This window comes from Monodelphis domestica, chromosome 1, assembly GCF_027887165.1.
Source record: "Monodelphis domestica isolate mMonDom1 chromosome 1, mMonDom1.pri, whole genome shotgun sequence".
NCBI classification, from domain to species: Eukaryota; Metazoa; Chordata; class Mammalia; order Didelphimorphia; family Didelphidae; genus Monodelphis; species Monodelphis domestica.
Window position 1 is genome coordinate 170,830,812 of NC_077227.1, and position 16,556 is coordinate 170,847,367.

The 16,556-nt window shown below is 33.7% G+C and overlaps 1 protein-coding gene across 1 annotated transcript in view; it reads right to left on the minus strand.

Annotated features, from left to right (window-relative positions):
• Positions 1–16,556, minus strand: part of PIGB (phosphatidylinositol glycan anchor biosynthesis class B) — a 30,541-nt gene that overhangs the window by 11,955 nt on the left and 2,030 nt on the right. The window contains exons 2-8 of the mRNA XM_056815662.1: positions 15,139–15,309; positions 13,499–13,603; positions 9,695–9,825; positions 8,512–8,652; positions 7,324–7,375; positions 3,819–4,030; positions 1,699–1,763 (exon numbers count right to left, since the gene is read on the minus strand). Of these exons, the coding sequence (XP_056671640.1) occupies positions 1,699–1,763; positions 3,819–4,030; positions 7,324–7,375; positions 8,512–8,652; positions 9,695–9,825; positions 13,499–13,603; positions 15,139–15,309 (877 nt within the window). The remainder of the gene's footprint in view (positions 1–1,698; positions 1,764–3,818; positions 4,031–7,323; positions 7,376–8,511; positions 8,653–9,694; positions 9,826–13,498; positions 13,604–15,138; positions 15,310–16,556) is intronic.

Below are 16,556 nucleotides of genomic sequence, written 5' to 3' on the forward strand. Positions count from 1 at the left end.
AGCAGGTATCTGTTTAGGAGTAGAAGCTTCTGAGAACTTTGTATGTGAGGTATGATTAATAAGTTAGATTGTTGATGACTTGTGGACACAATGTACATACAAAGATTAATAGTTGTATGTCTGTCCAGAAAAATGTCAAAATGAGCTCTGAAAATCTCTTAACTGTTGCACAGATGAGGCAGTTTAATTCCAGCCTAGAATTTTTAGAAACAGTTTTGAGCAAAATAGCTGCCTGATCTGAAGTCTCCCCAACTCCCAATGCAAATGCTTTTCTTCTTTCACAATATATGACAAGGACCAACAATTATTCTGAAGAAAACCTTGCATCAGTAAAAACAAACAAAAAAAACCAATAGTTCAGAACTATTTCTAGATAAGTTTTACAAAAGAGTTTGGACAGGCTTCAATTAAAATGATCCTTCAAAAACAGTAAACACTGGAAGTCACAAGCAAAACAAGTACTAAATTTCTAGCAGAAAACTGGAGTGAAAAGCAGTTTTATACATAAATGATGGTTTCTATAAGAAGTTAAATATTCAGTAGTTTAGGTACTTGTTTAAAGGTAAAAGAGTGAATCACTTTAAAAACTTGCAAGTGTATATTAGATTCAGTCTTTAAAGAATAACTTTTATGTATTAGAAAATCATAATAAATAGGTTTTCAAAACCTATAAAGGGATTTTTTTCTTTATGAAAATATATTTTAGTTCAGCCTTTTTTTTTTAAATCCAGTATGTACAATTCTGTTATTACCTGGTTATAGAGAGCCTTTTCATTTCATAAACTTTTTAAAAGTTGCATGTTAAGCAGGGCAGCTGGGTGGCTGAGGGAATTGAGAGCCAGGCCCAGAGATGGGAGGTCCTGGGTTCAAATCTGGATTCAAACATTTCTTAGCTGTGTGACCCTGGGCAAGTCACTTAACCCCTATTGCCTAACTCTTACTGCTCTTCTGCCTTAGAACCAATGCACAGTATTGATTCTAAGATGGAAGTTAAGGTGCTTTTTTTGTTGTTGCATGTTAAGAGATACTAGTTAGATTACGTGTAGATATCATGTTTGTTACAAACTAATTTGAACAGTTACCTGTTAAAATCAAAATAGCTTGTATAAGATGATAATGGTTCTATAAAAATGAAACGAGGAAACTGGTCAATATATATAGTTTATGTATCATATATGTATAAACATGTATACATATATGCAGGTGTATAGTCATATAATATTGAAAGGTAAAGGCACAAAATGATAATGCAAATCCATTCTGATTTAATAATATCAAAGTAACAGGAAAGTGATTCAAATAAATTGTGGTAAGCAAGAGAATTAGGGCTGCTAGGTGGCACAGTGGATACAGTGCCCAACTTGGAGTCAGGAAGACTCTATCTGAGTTCAAATCTGGACTCAGACACTTTATTAGCTGTGTGACCCATAGTAAGTCACTTAACCCTGTTTACCTCAGTTTCCACATCTATAAAATAAGCTGGAAAAGAAAATGACACACTACTCCAGTATCTTTGTCAAGAAAACTCCAAATGTGGTCACAAAGAGTCAGATAGCTCTGAACAACAAAAACAAAGTAATATCTAGTCATTGCTAAGAGGAAAGGAATGATAAAGTTTGATAGGCTTTGCCAAGCATAACTTCTTAACAGTTTTTTAGATAAAAATGATGGTTTTCCATAATAAGTTAAAGTACTTACCACAGAATACCATACAAAATGGTAAAATTGGATAGATAAACCTGAATTCTTTGTGGCTCAACATGCTGTAACAAAACAAATATTACAGAAGACTTTAAATATTCTATCTTACAGTAAATAATAATCTAAGGAATAAATATACTAAATGTTACAGAAAACAAATAACTCTTCAGTTAAACTAATTACAAATAATCAAAAGCACTTTGCATTGAAGTTTTTTTGCAGGGGGAGAGGCCTTAGGAGCACAGATTTAAAGTTGGAAGAGGTCCTAAAACTTATCAAACCCAACTACCTCATTTCCTAAGAGGTTATGCAATTTAGCTGGATCACACATTTAGTTAAATGTCTTAAATTGTCATCTGAACCCAGGTTTTTCCAACTCCAGGGCTACTATCACCTAATGTGTTGTCCATATAAGTAGAATCATATAAATTAACATGCACTGGGTATTTCCCAAATTTTCTATATTAAAATAGCAATTATTCTTCTATAAAGAAAATAGTAACCTTATTACTAGCAGAGAGCACTAGCTCTACCCAACCCATTTTGTCACTGTTACCCCCAGTGTGGGATTTGCATCAACCACAATTGGTATTATGAAAACGGAAATAAGCACGAGTTGAGACAGAAGCAGAAGGTGTTCAAAGGGCAGGTTTAAATGTCTTGCAGCTGGCTGGTGCCCACATTTCATATAGAAGAGCTGAAACAGCTGTTGGGGGTTGGGACATTTGACCTGAAAGAGCTTACAGGCTACTCTGCCTGTCATCAGATGGGCAGCCCCAAACAACAGCAGCAAAGACACCCATCACAGACCATCTCAGCAGGGATGCTATCGGAAGATAGCAGTGGTTCTATGTCCACAGAACATCATACAAAATGGAGTAGTATTAGAGATATGAGCTGCCCTAGTTGTGTGTTCCCTAGCCACACATGTTTCTTATGTGTACATCCATTTAATACATGAGAGTATGGTGGGAAAAAATGCTGTATTTCAACAACAAATTTGTTATTTACTACATATATAACCCTGGAAAAGTAATCTGGACCTCAGTCTCCTAGTCATTAAAATAGAAGAGTTAAACTAAATGAAACCCAAGGTCTCTTCTAGCCAAAAAATATGATCCTGTAATCTCTGGTCACACTTGTTCCCTCTCACTGGTGACATTATGCCATGGAAGGAGGGAAGGAAACAAGCACTTACGAATAGTGTCCTTTGTATCAGGCACTGTGCTAAGTACTTTACAAATATTATCTTCTTTGAAACAATTATGAGAGAGAGGTGCTGTGATATTATCCCCATTTTATAATTGAAGAGAGTGAGGCAGACAGAGCTTAAAGTGACTTACTCAGGATCACAAATCTTGTAAATGTCTGAAATGACAATTTAATTCAGATCTTCCTGATTCCTGGCCCAGTGCTCTAACCATTGTACTACCTAAAAAAGGGCCACCCATGTGTACTGAGGTGGGGAAAATAATCATTGTTACTTATTTGCTTTGTTGTTTAAGAAAATGGTTTTATTGGTGATTGGTAAAGAAATAATTTGGTGGGGACTTGTTTATGTAGGATCTGAGGTCGTTTTCAGGGGACTCAATGCGTAAGAGATGGGCTCCATGTGCTACAACTGAATACAATAAAGCTCACTGGTTCATGTACTTCTTTCAATGATAAAAATTATAAGCTTGGGATAACTTTGTAGATTTTCAGAAACTGCTCTGAACAAAAAATTCATCCTCCTGGAAAATCTGATGAGCCTTTTTTTTTGTTATATGCTGATTCTAATATCTAATAATTCATGAGTTTCCATATTACAAAGTGCTAATTGTGATTTTAGACTAATAGAGAAATTTCATTTAAATTAATGAGTTATCTCTGGTTAGAAACTTCTGATTTCTGGGGTCCTTTATATATGTTATAAATAATAATTTTTATTTTATAATAGTAGTAGGAATAGTAGGAATTGATTTAATAATTCATTTTTCCTGGTACCAAACAATTCCTGATAAATCTGAGCATGCATGAGTGAACTGTTAAAACAGGATCCATTTAATCACTACACAATTCATCCCTTGTTTGTATTTTTAATAATTAGTACCAAAAAAAAAAAGAAAAAGTCTTACCTATAAACCAGAACTGTCCATATTATAGCCACTAAAAGTATCCGATATCTCCTTGGAGTTAGGAAGCATCCATGAATAAAGAAGGGTAGATGAGGGCCTAAAATAACTGGGAATCCTTGACAGATATACCAGTGCCATGGATGAGATCCATAAAATGTGCCCAAGTTCTTTAGTACATTAAACTTCAAAAAATTAAGTTGAACAAAGGTCCACTGAAATATTTGAAGGGAAAAAAATAGTAGTTAGAAATACATCAGAACTAAGCATGAATTCTGATAATTTCAGGATCTGACTCAATCTTGATTAATTTGAAGCATTGATTACATCTTTAAAATATGAAGGAATAGTTTCTAAAATGCTAGTATCAAAATACTAGTGCTGTGTTTACATCTAATTACTATGTAAGTCATTCTTAACTATTACTGATGTTTTCACACTCAATGTGCCATTTGGAAAACAGTGCTTTAAAGATTCAGAGAAGAGGCATAGTTCATATTTAATTGACATTAATTAGTCTCCAGTAAAACTGTGTTTAGGTTTGCAATATTTGGTGGATTCCTAAATATGGAATTGAGGCATCTACACCATAAACATTACTATTTAGTAATGTTCTAGTGCTATTATATGACATTTCTGTGGATCTGTGCTCTCATTGATGTGGGTACTCTCTCTCCTATGGTGAAGACTGTGACCTGTCCACTCCTTATCTTGTACCCCTGACCATATTCTCCTATAAATCCTCCAAAGGTGGGGTTTGCCTAATGATTTGTAGAGCAATCTTCTAGGGGTTTTGACTTTATGTGTCTGGGCTGTCTGCCTGTCAGTTATCCCTGGCTATATGAACCTCTTATGAAATGACTTGAACCACTCATTCACAATTCTCCATTGGTAACATGCTACAATATATTCATGCTCATTAGGCTCTGTTGTTTTTTGGTTGATCCACAATTTCATGATTTGCAGGAATAGATATAATCACTGAAGAATATTGATGTTAAAAAAGCTAAGTTTTTGTTTCAGAGAGAAGCTTGGGGTCATTAAAAGCATTACCCAACTTTCCAAATGAAATGCAATTCACCATCTTCCTTCTATTCAATTTGGAGCTTGGTTCTTTGTCATCTGCTATAGTGCTGAAAATATATATACTGAAGTATATAAGTCTGGAAAGTAAGCATTTTTCAACTCCTGGGTTTTTCCCATGTTGGGCTGAACCTTTACAAGTCCATTAATAGCAGTGTTGATGAACAAAATTAGCTCTATTTTGCACCTTTCAGAAAAATTTGTATAATTTTAACATCTGCATAGTAGTCACTAGATTACAGGAGAGCCATCAAGGAAATGTGCTTCATTGAATGAAATACTTTTTAATAGTCAACAGATAATAAGCATAGCAGGATCTTATATTCTCTTCATCCTTCAGTCAGTTGTTTGACTATAAAGACATCAACTGTAAAAGAACATTACAAAAGTCTACTTGTTCCTCCTGATGTCTTATGAGGGATGTCCTTAATACATGTGCAGTTTATTCTCATGAAATTTTACAGAAATAGAAAGTAGTCATAGGACTCCATAGTCCTGATAAAGCCTCAGGCATATTTTTTTCCAGTAATGATGACTATGATTTTTTTGGGTCCCTTTTTCAGATATCTTGAACATCAATCTCTCAACACCCTCAATACTGTGTTGCCTCCAGCACAAACCTCTCTGCATATTTAGTTTGTTGGAAATTTTCTTTCCATTTGTTTTCTTTAGTGCCATTTCTACCCTCTAATGTAGCACTACATGGACTCCAATGTTCTGAATCCAAATGTAGCAGCTTCACTGTCAGTGATGGAGAAATAAGCTTCTTACTAAAACTTTGACAGAACATTTCCACTTTTCATCTGTTTTTCTCCTGTCATTTTCATTCTTAAATGCTCTCATGATGATCTGGCTTCCTTAGGTCTCTTCCCAAGGTTTCTGTAGATTTGTTTTTCCCTCTACTTCTCAGTATTTGAAATGATATTGGCTATGATTTTCTAAACCATCAGCCTTTGTAAGATTTTACAAATAAGTTTATATTTCAAATCCCACTTTACCACTGGCTGCTGGGTCTCTCTGCTCACATTTTTCCTGACTCAGGTGGTTTCTAAAATTGTTTGGTCACCTTATTGTGGTGAATATTTAACACTAGGTTAAACTCCCTCAGGCAAGTGTAAAATAGCCATTGCTGATGTCCTTTTTCCATTTCCCATTTTTCACTATTAGTAAACTTGTTTTAGTAGGTCAGGTAGGAGGTGTCTTTGTTGGGTGCTATTCTAATTTTTGTCTTCTGATTTAATATTGGTTTTAATCTTTGCTTTACTAAACAAGTCAGTCAGATTACTAGCTGATGTTGAAATGACTCCCACCCCAATCACTAACTAGTTGTTCTCTGTATGCTTAAAAAAAAATTAAAAAAAAAATATTTTTTTAACCACATCTACTATGTTCTGATTCTTTTCTTAAATCCACTTTATGTGGGCAAAAATGTTCTATGGTTTATAAGCCTCTGATCTCATCATTTCTTAATCTTCAATCATATTTTTTTCAATATATTTTTTGCTGTCTTCTCGTAGGTCTACTTTCACATCGAAGAAAACGAGTAATTAAAGTATATGTTAGTTTAATTTGAAGGGTCTTACCAACTTCTTTATAGAATTTCTCTACTCTTCAACATCTGCACCATAAGTTGATATATAAACTATAGTTATTTTCATGGCAGTCTTTTTGCAAATGTTTATAATAAGCACAGCAGTATGAGATTATTAGCTATTCCATGAAGTTTTCTTGTTGTGGTTAGCTCCATGAAAATGAAGATTAAGATGCATAAAAAGATCTATTTAGAGTACCAACAGTCAAATTATGTCTAAAAAGAAATTTCAGCATCTTCTAACCTCTTTTCTCTTATGCTGCTATAGTTACTGTGGATTGAGATTACAGAGGATTGAGGATCATTCTGCTTGGAGATATGCCATATACTTTAACAGACTCACTGTGCTTTCTTAGAGCATGTATACCTGATGTCAGGTATAAGAAAGTGAAAATAAATGGCTAATCATCATGTCATCATTTATATCCAATAGCTTTGAAGGTTCAGAACGGATGTAAGGTGATCTGATTGATTTCCCAAATGACTTAAAGTTACTACTAGTTCTTTTAGTTTTGACTTTTTTTTTTGCTAAAAATAGAAAACTTTTATAGTATATATTTCTTGGCCCATTTTATGTTCCTCAAACTGCTAGATATACTAAGTAGGAATTGTGTTAAATTATAAGTGATTAGGTTGAATTATATTGGCCCCTAGGGCATACTTTGGAAGGTTCTTTTTCTTTTTTAAAGTAAGCTCATATGAGCTATCTTTCTTATTCCCTACTTTTTAGTCTTTCAAGTTGAGGGCAGAAAAAAAAATTATGATTGAGTATTCTGGTTAATCCAGGTTTGATTGTACTAAATTTCAAATAGCTACTAATAAATTTAGACTTACCTGACCAAAAAAGATACGATCAATTATCAAAGAAAAACCCAAAGTGACTAGCCTGGAAGAAAAAAAATGATTAAAAAAGTAATCATTCACTTTAGTCTGAATCTACTAAAAAGAAAATATTTGCAACTGTAAGTTTTCCCAAACATTTACATTAAATCCTTTCCCACTGCTTTACTATAATTTCAAATAAGTTTTTTCAAATTCTAAATGAGCTTTTACTGATGAGAAATTGTCTTTAATGTAACATTTTGAGATTCATTTTTTTGTATTTTTCTTTTACACTATGTTCTAAATTGGTTGTAATTAAGTGTAGAATTATTGTCTCATGTCATAAAAGTTCTTATCTCAGAACATTATCAATATTCAGTATCAAGTGAGAATGGCATAAAATAAAAGGGTGTATTTGGGGCCTGGAAATATTTAATTCCTGTATAAATAATATGCTCAAAAGACTTAAGGCTATGTGCATTATGCTGCTGGGCAATCCTAAATTGGTTTGGTGTAGCAGTATATTGGATAATAGGAAGAGAATTCAAAATAACTTTGATGAATCCAAGTTACCCACATGATATTTTTTTTCAGTTGAAAGGAAAGGTAGAAGTGTGATAAAGGATGGAAAGGTTTGGTACTAACCGTATTTAAAAAAAAAAAAGGTTAGTTATAAAAGCCTTTCCAACTTGCTACCAATATTATTAATGATTCAGAATGTTACTGAGATATTTTAATGATCATTTAAGAGTCAATACAGGAATAGCTAGATAGCTCAGTGGATTGAGAGTCAAGCATAGAAATGGGAGGTCCTGGGTTCAAATCTGGTCTTAGATAATTCCTAACTGTGTAACCCTGGGCAAGTCATTTAATTCCCATGGCCAGCCCTGACTACTCTTCTACCTTGGAACCAATACATAGTATTGATTCTAAGATGGAAAGTAGGAATTAAAAAAAAAAGGAGTTGCTACAGAAATTCCAAGTTTAGATAGGATGATATAAAAAATCATTTTTAAAAATATAAAATAGTATTTACAGAATCATGATAAGGTAGCATGAGTTGACTTTTTTTTTTTTGCTTTCTTGAACTTGAATATTTCTCAATGCTTTCAAAAAGTATTGAACAAACCTGGAAGATATGAAAAACTTATTCAAAATGCATATACCAAGGGGAAAAAAAGAATTTTAAAGGATACTTACCCCACAGGTAAAAAGTGCTGTAGAACAAGATCAAGTTTTTTCTGCTCTTGCCAGAAATGTCTAAAGAGCAAAGGTATCCATGGAATGACAGCCGTTGGTCGAATGATGAAGGCAAGTGCTACCAGGGATGAGTACATAAAACTATAAACGAGTAAAAGTGGGTCAAAGCTCAAATATATTTCTCTATTTTGAAATTTAATCATTTTTCAAATTGTGATACACAAAGGAGACTGAAAATGAATACAATTTCTTGTTAAAGTTATTCTCATATTTTAATGCCAATATCTAATTTATAAAATATGCAAATATGTCTGAAGAGCACACTATCATACACCTGTCACTAACCTTTTTTCTTTTTTATGGTTAGTACCTAATTATTAAATTTATTTATTCCCTAAGGCAACCATAGCTTTCATTCTGGTTTGTCAATGAAACAAGCATTTAATTTTTGTCTTCCTTCTACCTTTCCTCTCAACTGAAAAAAAGAAAAACCAAGCCCTTGTAACAAATAGAAGAAAGACAGATTTTTGCATTGGCTTTGTCCAAAAAAGGTAGGTCTCATTTTGTCACTAGTCTTCTAAAAAAACATTCCTGATTACAGGATGAAGGTCTCATAAAGCAGACAAAGTACACTTAGACCCCTTTTCTCAATCCTGAAAACAACTTTAAAATTAGAACTAAATTAAAGAAATGTTATGGTTACAATACTTAGGTAATACAATGTAAGCAATGACACTTTCAGAATATATGAGATTGTGATTTGGAAGTAAATTGCTAAAGTTTCCAATCCAACAGAATTTATTAAGACAGTATAGTGAATGGCTAAAGAATAAATCATTTAGTAAACACCAAATAATTAAATTCGATATAACTCAACAAATATTTATTAAGTACTCTACTAAGCACAGAAACAAAAAATGACAGTGCTTTAAAAAAATTTTCTTTCTACTCAAGGAATATGACATATATGCAGATTACAAAATATAAAAATTCCAGGAGAAGGCACTTGATGAGAATCTTTCAATGTCTATTATAAAGAGAGCAAAGAGAACACATGCATTTTTCAGGACTGCAACAGGAAAGAGGAATTTAATAATAAATTACTATGTTTTGTATTTCCAGTTTCCTATAGCACAAATCAATAATTACATCTGAAGGCCTAATTAAAAATAGGATTCCTCACCTGTTCACAAACTTAGAACCTTCCAGTGGGTAGTAGAAAAGAGCAAAGATGGTGAGAACAGTTTCCATGGTGTTTGTGAGAGTTCTGGTACAGCAATACCAAGTAAACCAAGAGCACAACTGGCAAAAGAACTAAGAACAATTATATGCAATGGTGTGTGGAAGAAGCAATGAAAAGGTGCTGCTAACCCTTTCCTATGGGAATAAGTACACAATTCTCCAATATGAGAGAAAATGTCATCATTTAACAGACATTATCCCCATTAAATATTCATGAATCACAGTATTTAAAATGAAGAGACCTCTAGTCCAGCTCTCAATTTTACAAATGAGGAAACTGAGGCACTGTGGAGGGAAATGGCTTGCCCAGCCAGGGTCACATGGAAGGTAAAGTACAGAATTAGGACTTAGTATAATGCACATAATTTAATAAGCTCTACTTGAATTGTTTTTGTAATGTCTATTATTCCAGAAGTCTGCTTATATCATGTAAATAACTTCAATAAAGATAATTCCTTAATGAATTTAAATCTCTGAAACTGTGAATTTCTCCTCAGAAATACTGGTATTACTAGTACTTGAGGACAAGGCCTATTAGTGCCTGGCACACTTAATATATATACTTGCTGAGTGATTTCTGATCTATAGTAAACTTAGCTCTGTTTTTAATAAGTGTACAAGATACTGGAATGCTAAATACTTTTATGAAATATTTAAAGCTGGATAGTACTTCTGAATACCCTGAAATGCACTTATTTAATGATAAATTCTGTTACACAGTTAAAGTTAACTAGATTCAATATATGAACATTCTAAAATAATGAAGTTCATAAAAATTAAAGATATTTATAATTATCAAAAATATTATTAGAGAATAAACTATATACCTCCAGGTGCTAGTGATCATATAGAAATCACAAAGGAAAATGTTGAGTTCTTCCTCACCAAGGGAAAGCGCAAAAGAAAAAGTTTTCTTTGGTATGTACAATACTGTTTACAAATTATTTAGGTGTATCATTTCCCAGATAAAGTATTTTTTAATGGGTCCACTGACTTATTTTTTAAAGTATTCTTGACAGTTCAAATGAATTCAACTTTTATAAGAATTATGCATGAGACTTCCTTAAAAAAAGCTATAAATTGGCATACAATTTGCCTGAGAAGTAGAAATGTTTTGGGCTAAAATCCAACTGCTGAGGTTACAAGATTTAACAAAAACTCTACAATGATTCGAGTTCTAATGCCACAAATTTATCCAATCTACAATAAAACAACCGAGGCAGAGCAACAAGTCAATTAACTATTTATTAAAGGGACCTGGCCTCCAACAAATAGGATCCCCAACAACCTTCTTCATGGTTTGAGACTCCTTGTTCTAGGAGACAACAGTTAAAACCCTTCAGTCCCAGACAATCAACCTATTAAGTATAAGGCCATCTGGACTGGTACAGTAGAAAAATATACATTCCCATTAGTGGATCACAGTCAGGCAGGTCTAGGCAGAATTGCTACTGGCTTATTGTCATAAAACAATAGGGTGAATTTATGACAATGAGTCGAGGTCTGAAGAGTGGAGACAGCTCGATACATACAGCAAAGGAACGACCTTTATCCAAAATAATGAGGTGGCCAAGATCTGCCCAGTGTTGTCCAATCAGGGAAGTGACCCAGGGACTTTCCAGTGAACCTTATGACCTCTCGGTCCCACAGAACAGAAATGATAAAACTTAAGAGTGGAAATGGATAGGTCGAAGGATAGCTCCATCTTGGAGCTGTGGTCAGGCAAGGTCATGTCCTACGAAACTCTTTAGTCTAACATGAAGTGAATCTATTCAGCTATTTAATGTAATCTAATTATGCCTAATTATATTATTAATTACAATTAGTTGCTTATCCTTAACTGACAATGTATATTAATATCTGTAAATACAAAAGAAATAATCATTATCCTTATGGAAATTACATTAAACTAAATAATACCGATTGAAACAACACAGGGATAAAATCAATGATTTAGGAAGGGCTGGGGTCTACTCAAATTGGGTAAGGGTCAAATTATTTCTCATATAATAATTGTTTTCACAGGTATGTTCTGTTAATATTCATATGAGTAACTCATTCAGAATGAATAATTTCTCCTTTGGCTTTTTGGGTGAAAAATAAAAAGTTTAAAATCATCACCGTTTTGGAAATTTTATCTTTTGGTGGGTAGGGATACATGGGGAAGACAGATGGAAAAACAGACTTTTTTTTAAATTAGGAAAAAATTATGCTATACAGTTCTATGCTAAACAGATAATTTTAAAGGCATAATAATGAACACCTTTTATATCTATATTAATTCAATTGACTTGTACCTTTCTCTTCCCCACAAATGAAATTTACAAAGTACAATGGGTAGTTTCTGGTCTTAGCAATATATAATATTTGGTAAGGAAGTGAAACTGTCCATTAGGCATCCTTAAGTCAAAAATCAGATTGTAGGCATTTTTGGGCTCTTTCTGCCAATCTTCTGGTTCTCAGTAGACCTCTATGTTCCAGGTTTGAGACCTAGACCCATTTTTAATAGCCAACTAAGAAGAAATAAAGAAGAGGGAAAAAAATCAAGAAAGAGTCTTGTGGGTTTTAATATTGAAACTTTAATTTTAAAATGGTCTAAAGCCATAGTCTTGAGAGGTACACAAAAATTGAATATAAGTATATAAATGGACCTCGATTGTTTCCTAAACCTGTATTTAACTTTGGGGGAAAATCTTAAGACTTTCCTTGCTGTGGAAAGGACTAATACCTAAATAAATGCTGGAGTATTATTAAATTACTCAAATCCTTTACTGAGTGATTTTTTAGATGGAACAAGAGTGAAATAAGGCAACTTGTGTATAATGAAAGAACAATGGATGTAGGTCCTGTGTTCAAATTTGAATTTGCTACTTATCAATGTGATATTAGGCAAGTCTCTTAACCTCTCTAGGCTTCAGTTTCTTTAGCTTTAAAATGATAGGTTTGGACTGTCTGATCTTTAACATCCCTTTTAGCTCTAAATCTCAAGATCCTAGGAACTTAGATTAGAGTAAAAGTGTTTTATTAAAATACTGCATTATCAGCATTGGCAAAGTGTCCCTTAAAAAAGGATGGGTGGGGGTGGGGGTGGGGGGGTGCGGTGCACGCAGCAATCCACTGGTGGTTCAGTGGATAGAAAGCCAGGCCTGGTGACAGCAGGTCTTGGACCTAAATATGGTCTCAGATACTTCCTATCTGTGTGACCCTGGACAAGTCACTTAAGCCCATTATCTAGCTCTTTCTGCTCTTCTGCCTTGAAACCAATATATAGTATTGATTCTAAGATGGAAGGTAAAGATTTTTTTAAAAGGGGTGGGGGTGGGGGGGTACAGCACTGTGTGTAATGACAACTTTCAAGAAAACCATCTACATAATTACATAAATTGTTTTTTGGAAATAAAAAATACACTTATCTATATACAGGTATACATTGCACTTGGAGTTAGGAAGAGAGCTGAGTTTGAATTCTGCCCCAGATACTTAATAGGTGTGTGATTCTGGGTGTCACTTTACCTCTATTTGCCTCTGTTTTCTTATCTGTAAAATGAAGATAATAATAGCACCCACCTCTCAGAGCTATTGAAGAGATCAAATGACATATTTTAAAGCATTATGTACATGTTAGCTATTATTAAATTATAGGTACTTTAAACAACTGACTTTTAAGTCTTTTCCCACATATTTTATGCCCATATGAATCAATGAACTAACATGCAGTTTTAAAGAGTTTAGGGGGAAGACCTACCACCCATTTTGCCATTTCTTTGTTTTCTAGTTGCTTCACCAATGAGTAAAGCTTCACATCTGCTACAGCAGACAAAAGTGCTTGGGCAAGTCTAGGAACCCAAATCTAAAAAAAAGCAAAAAGAAAAATAAGTCCGTTTATTGGTACAAACAGGAAAAAAAAAGCAGCTATACTGATTCAATTGGCATCCTAAGTCATATTTAACCTATCACTAACAGATTTTACAGAATTCACTGGAAAAAGGGAATAAAAAATGGAGAATTATATAAGGAATACTATCACATAAATAGAAAGTTTGGCTAGTTAATAAAGTTAGCACTTCAATGAACCTGTGACCTCATTGATATGAGTACTCTACAATATTGTAGACTGTATTTCATACATTCTTGGCCACCACAATAATATTAGTGACTAATAAAGAGGTAACTGAAAATTATAAGCAATATTAGGCACTTGAATAATTTATTTGTCATTTTAAAAGTATTTTAGTGGGGCAGCTGGGTAGCTCAGTGGATTGAGAGCTAGCCCAAGAGACGGGAGGTCCTAGGTTCAAATCTGGCCTCAGACACTTCCCAGCTGTGTGACTCTGGGCAAGTCACTTGACCCCCATTGCCTAGCCCTTACCACTCTTCTGCCTTGGAGCCAATACCAATACACAGTATTGACTCCAAGACAGGTAAGGGTTTAAAAAAAAAAGTATTTTAGTTTTCAATAATGCAATTATTTGAAATAAAGGCCAAAATAAAGGCTTCTGATAAACTTTTTTTAAAATCATATTTTTGGTCAAAATAACAATTCCCTCCAAAGGGATTCAGTATTCATTTAGAAATTGGTAGTATAGTTCTTTAATAAACCTGAACTAGCCAGCTATAAGGTTTTACACATAGTAATCACTCAAATAAAAATGTCAGTTTTTTGGTTCCCTTTTCTATAACATATTTTTGAAAAGCTATCTGAGTTTAACTTTTAAGAATCAAATCATGTTTTTCCATTAAAATTCCAAAGATGTTTTTATTTTTCATTGTTGATAGCTACTACCTAAAATTTCTCCCCCAAGGTAAAAAAATATTATAGGGAAAATGTTGTCTATGGTGACATTTGTAAGTATTACCTTATATTTTTGTCTACTACTCTGCAAAACATTTGTGTATACTTTATGAGAAACAATGGAAAGAGCAGTGAACATCAGCATTGAAAGAGCTGTTTTTGAGTCCCTACTGTGGGTACTTAATGGTATAGTGATGAAACAAGTACTACCTCTTTGAGCTTCAGTTAACTTATTTATATAATGGTGATAATACCTCCAGTTCCTATCTATCAGGATAGTAGGATTGTTGTAAGGAAAATAATATGAAGTTCAATGTTTGGGTTTTTTAAAAATCAGGTTTTCTTTAAGCAGGACTAACCTATATACAAAATCTTTTATTAGATTCTGCACCTATTGAGTGATGAATATGCCATAGGTCTTTGGGACCAAGGACCTCACAGCTATGATATGACCTATGATATTTAGAACCTCAGCTCAGAATCTTAATGAAACAAAATTACATTGTGCCAATATAAACTTTTTTAGTTGCTATATGAAATATTGCAGAAAAATAGCAGTAACAAATAGCCTGGTTACTTTTATTTAAACTTACCAGTAACTGGACACTATCCTTTGCGAAGACATACAGAACCTTATACATGCTTGCAAAGATTAAGGGGTAAGAGTACCCCCTCAAACCTTCGGCCCATTCCCAGGTCAAATAACCATAATTAGTAATATTAAGGACAAAATGACAAATAATACTGAATGCAAAATAGTTTTCCTATTGCATTCTCATTTCCAAATTTCAAAAAACAAATACTTCTTAAAAAAAAAGATTCAAAAAGCACTTGGGCAAGCTAAAATACATCTCCTTTTGAAATAAGAATTCTAGGAAAAGCCCCTTTCATTATCTGGCTCCAAGTTACCAAAGATTCATAGCAGATTTTCTTCAAATTTTCTTCTCAACTGTCTCCCTACAACATGCAGCATATTAGTGCTTAATAGATTCCTATTGAATGCTTACTAAAGCAACACTGCCCCTAAAGAAAAGTACAAGAGATGCATTAAAGAAAAATATGAGAAAATTTAAAATATGTACTAGGAGTTAAACATTATCCTTAAAACAATTCTTAATTTGGAAAAGAAACACTAAAGGATATTTGAAAACCATGTGATGTGCAACTTCAAGGGATTGCCAATATTCGTCAGGAACAAAACTTGTCTGGACTAAAAAGCAGTTAAGTATTCTTAGAGATATTGTAAACAAAACCAGATAAATGTTTTCACCAAGAAGATCTGAGAAAGCAAAACCAACAATTGTGGTAACAAAGTTAAATGTTAATTTCCTCAATTTTAACTTATTTTGTTAGACATACAAATGAACCACTTTTACTAAGTAGCCTCTTGCCTAGATCTTAGAGGCTGCCCTATTAGGAAAGAGATCTTGGCCCAATAAGTCAAGCTTATTTTGCAGGGATAGGCTCCTATTCCCACCAGCTCTAATGGCCATGACCAGATATATGATTTTAGCACATTATGTGTCATTGGCCTTTGTAAGACTATGTTCTCTAACATGTCTGTACACAAAATAAAATTTTATGAGAGGCAAGATGGGACAGTGGACAGTCAGGAAGAATTGGGTTCAAGTTCAAGTCTTACCTTTTGGTATACAGTGACTGAGTGACCCTGGCACAGTAACTTAACAGCTTACTAAAGCCCTAGGTCATTGGTTTCCAATGTGAGAGCTAGGGTCCCATGAGAAGGGTATGGAATAACCTTAAGGGGCCTGCACTGAGATGATCCAAAATGGATATGTGGCCAACCAATGGAAGGATAGTATATATGGGACCCACACAAAACTACCCCACTGAATCCCTCTTCCAACACCCAAAAAGTATGGGTCATAATCTACCCAGACCAAAATATCAACATTCTTCCAGTCACATAAATTTGTAAGGATGGCTTTATTCTTATCTTATCTCCCTCACCTCTCACATCCAACCCCTTGTCAAATTTTATCCTTGCCTC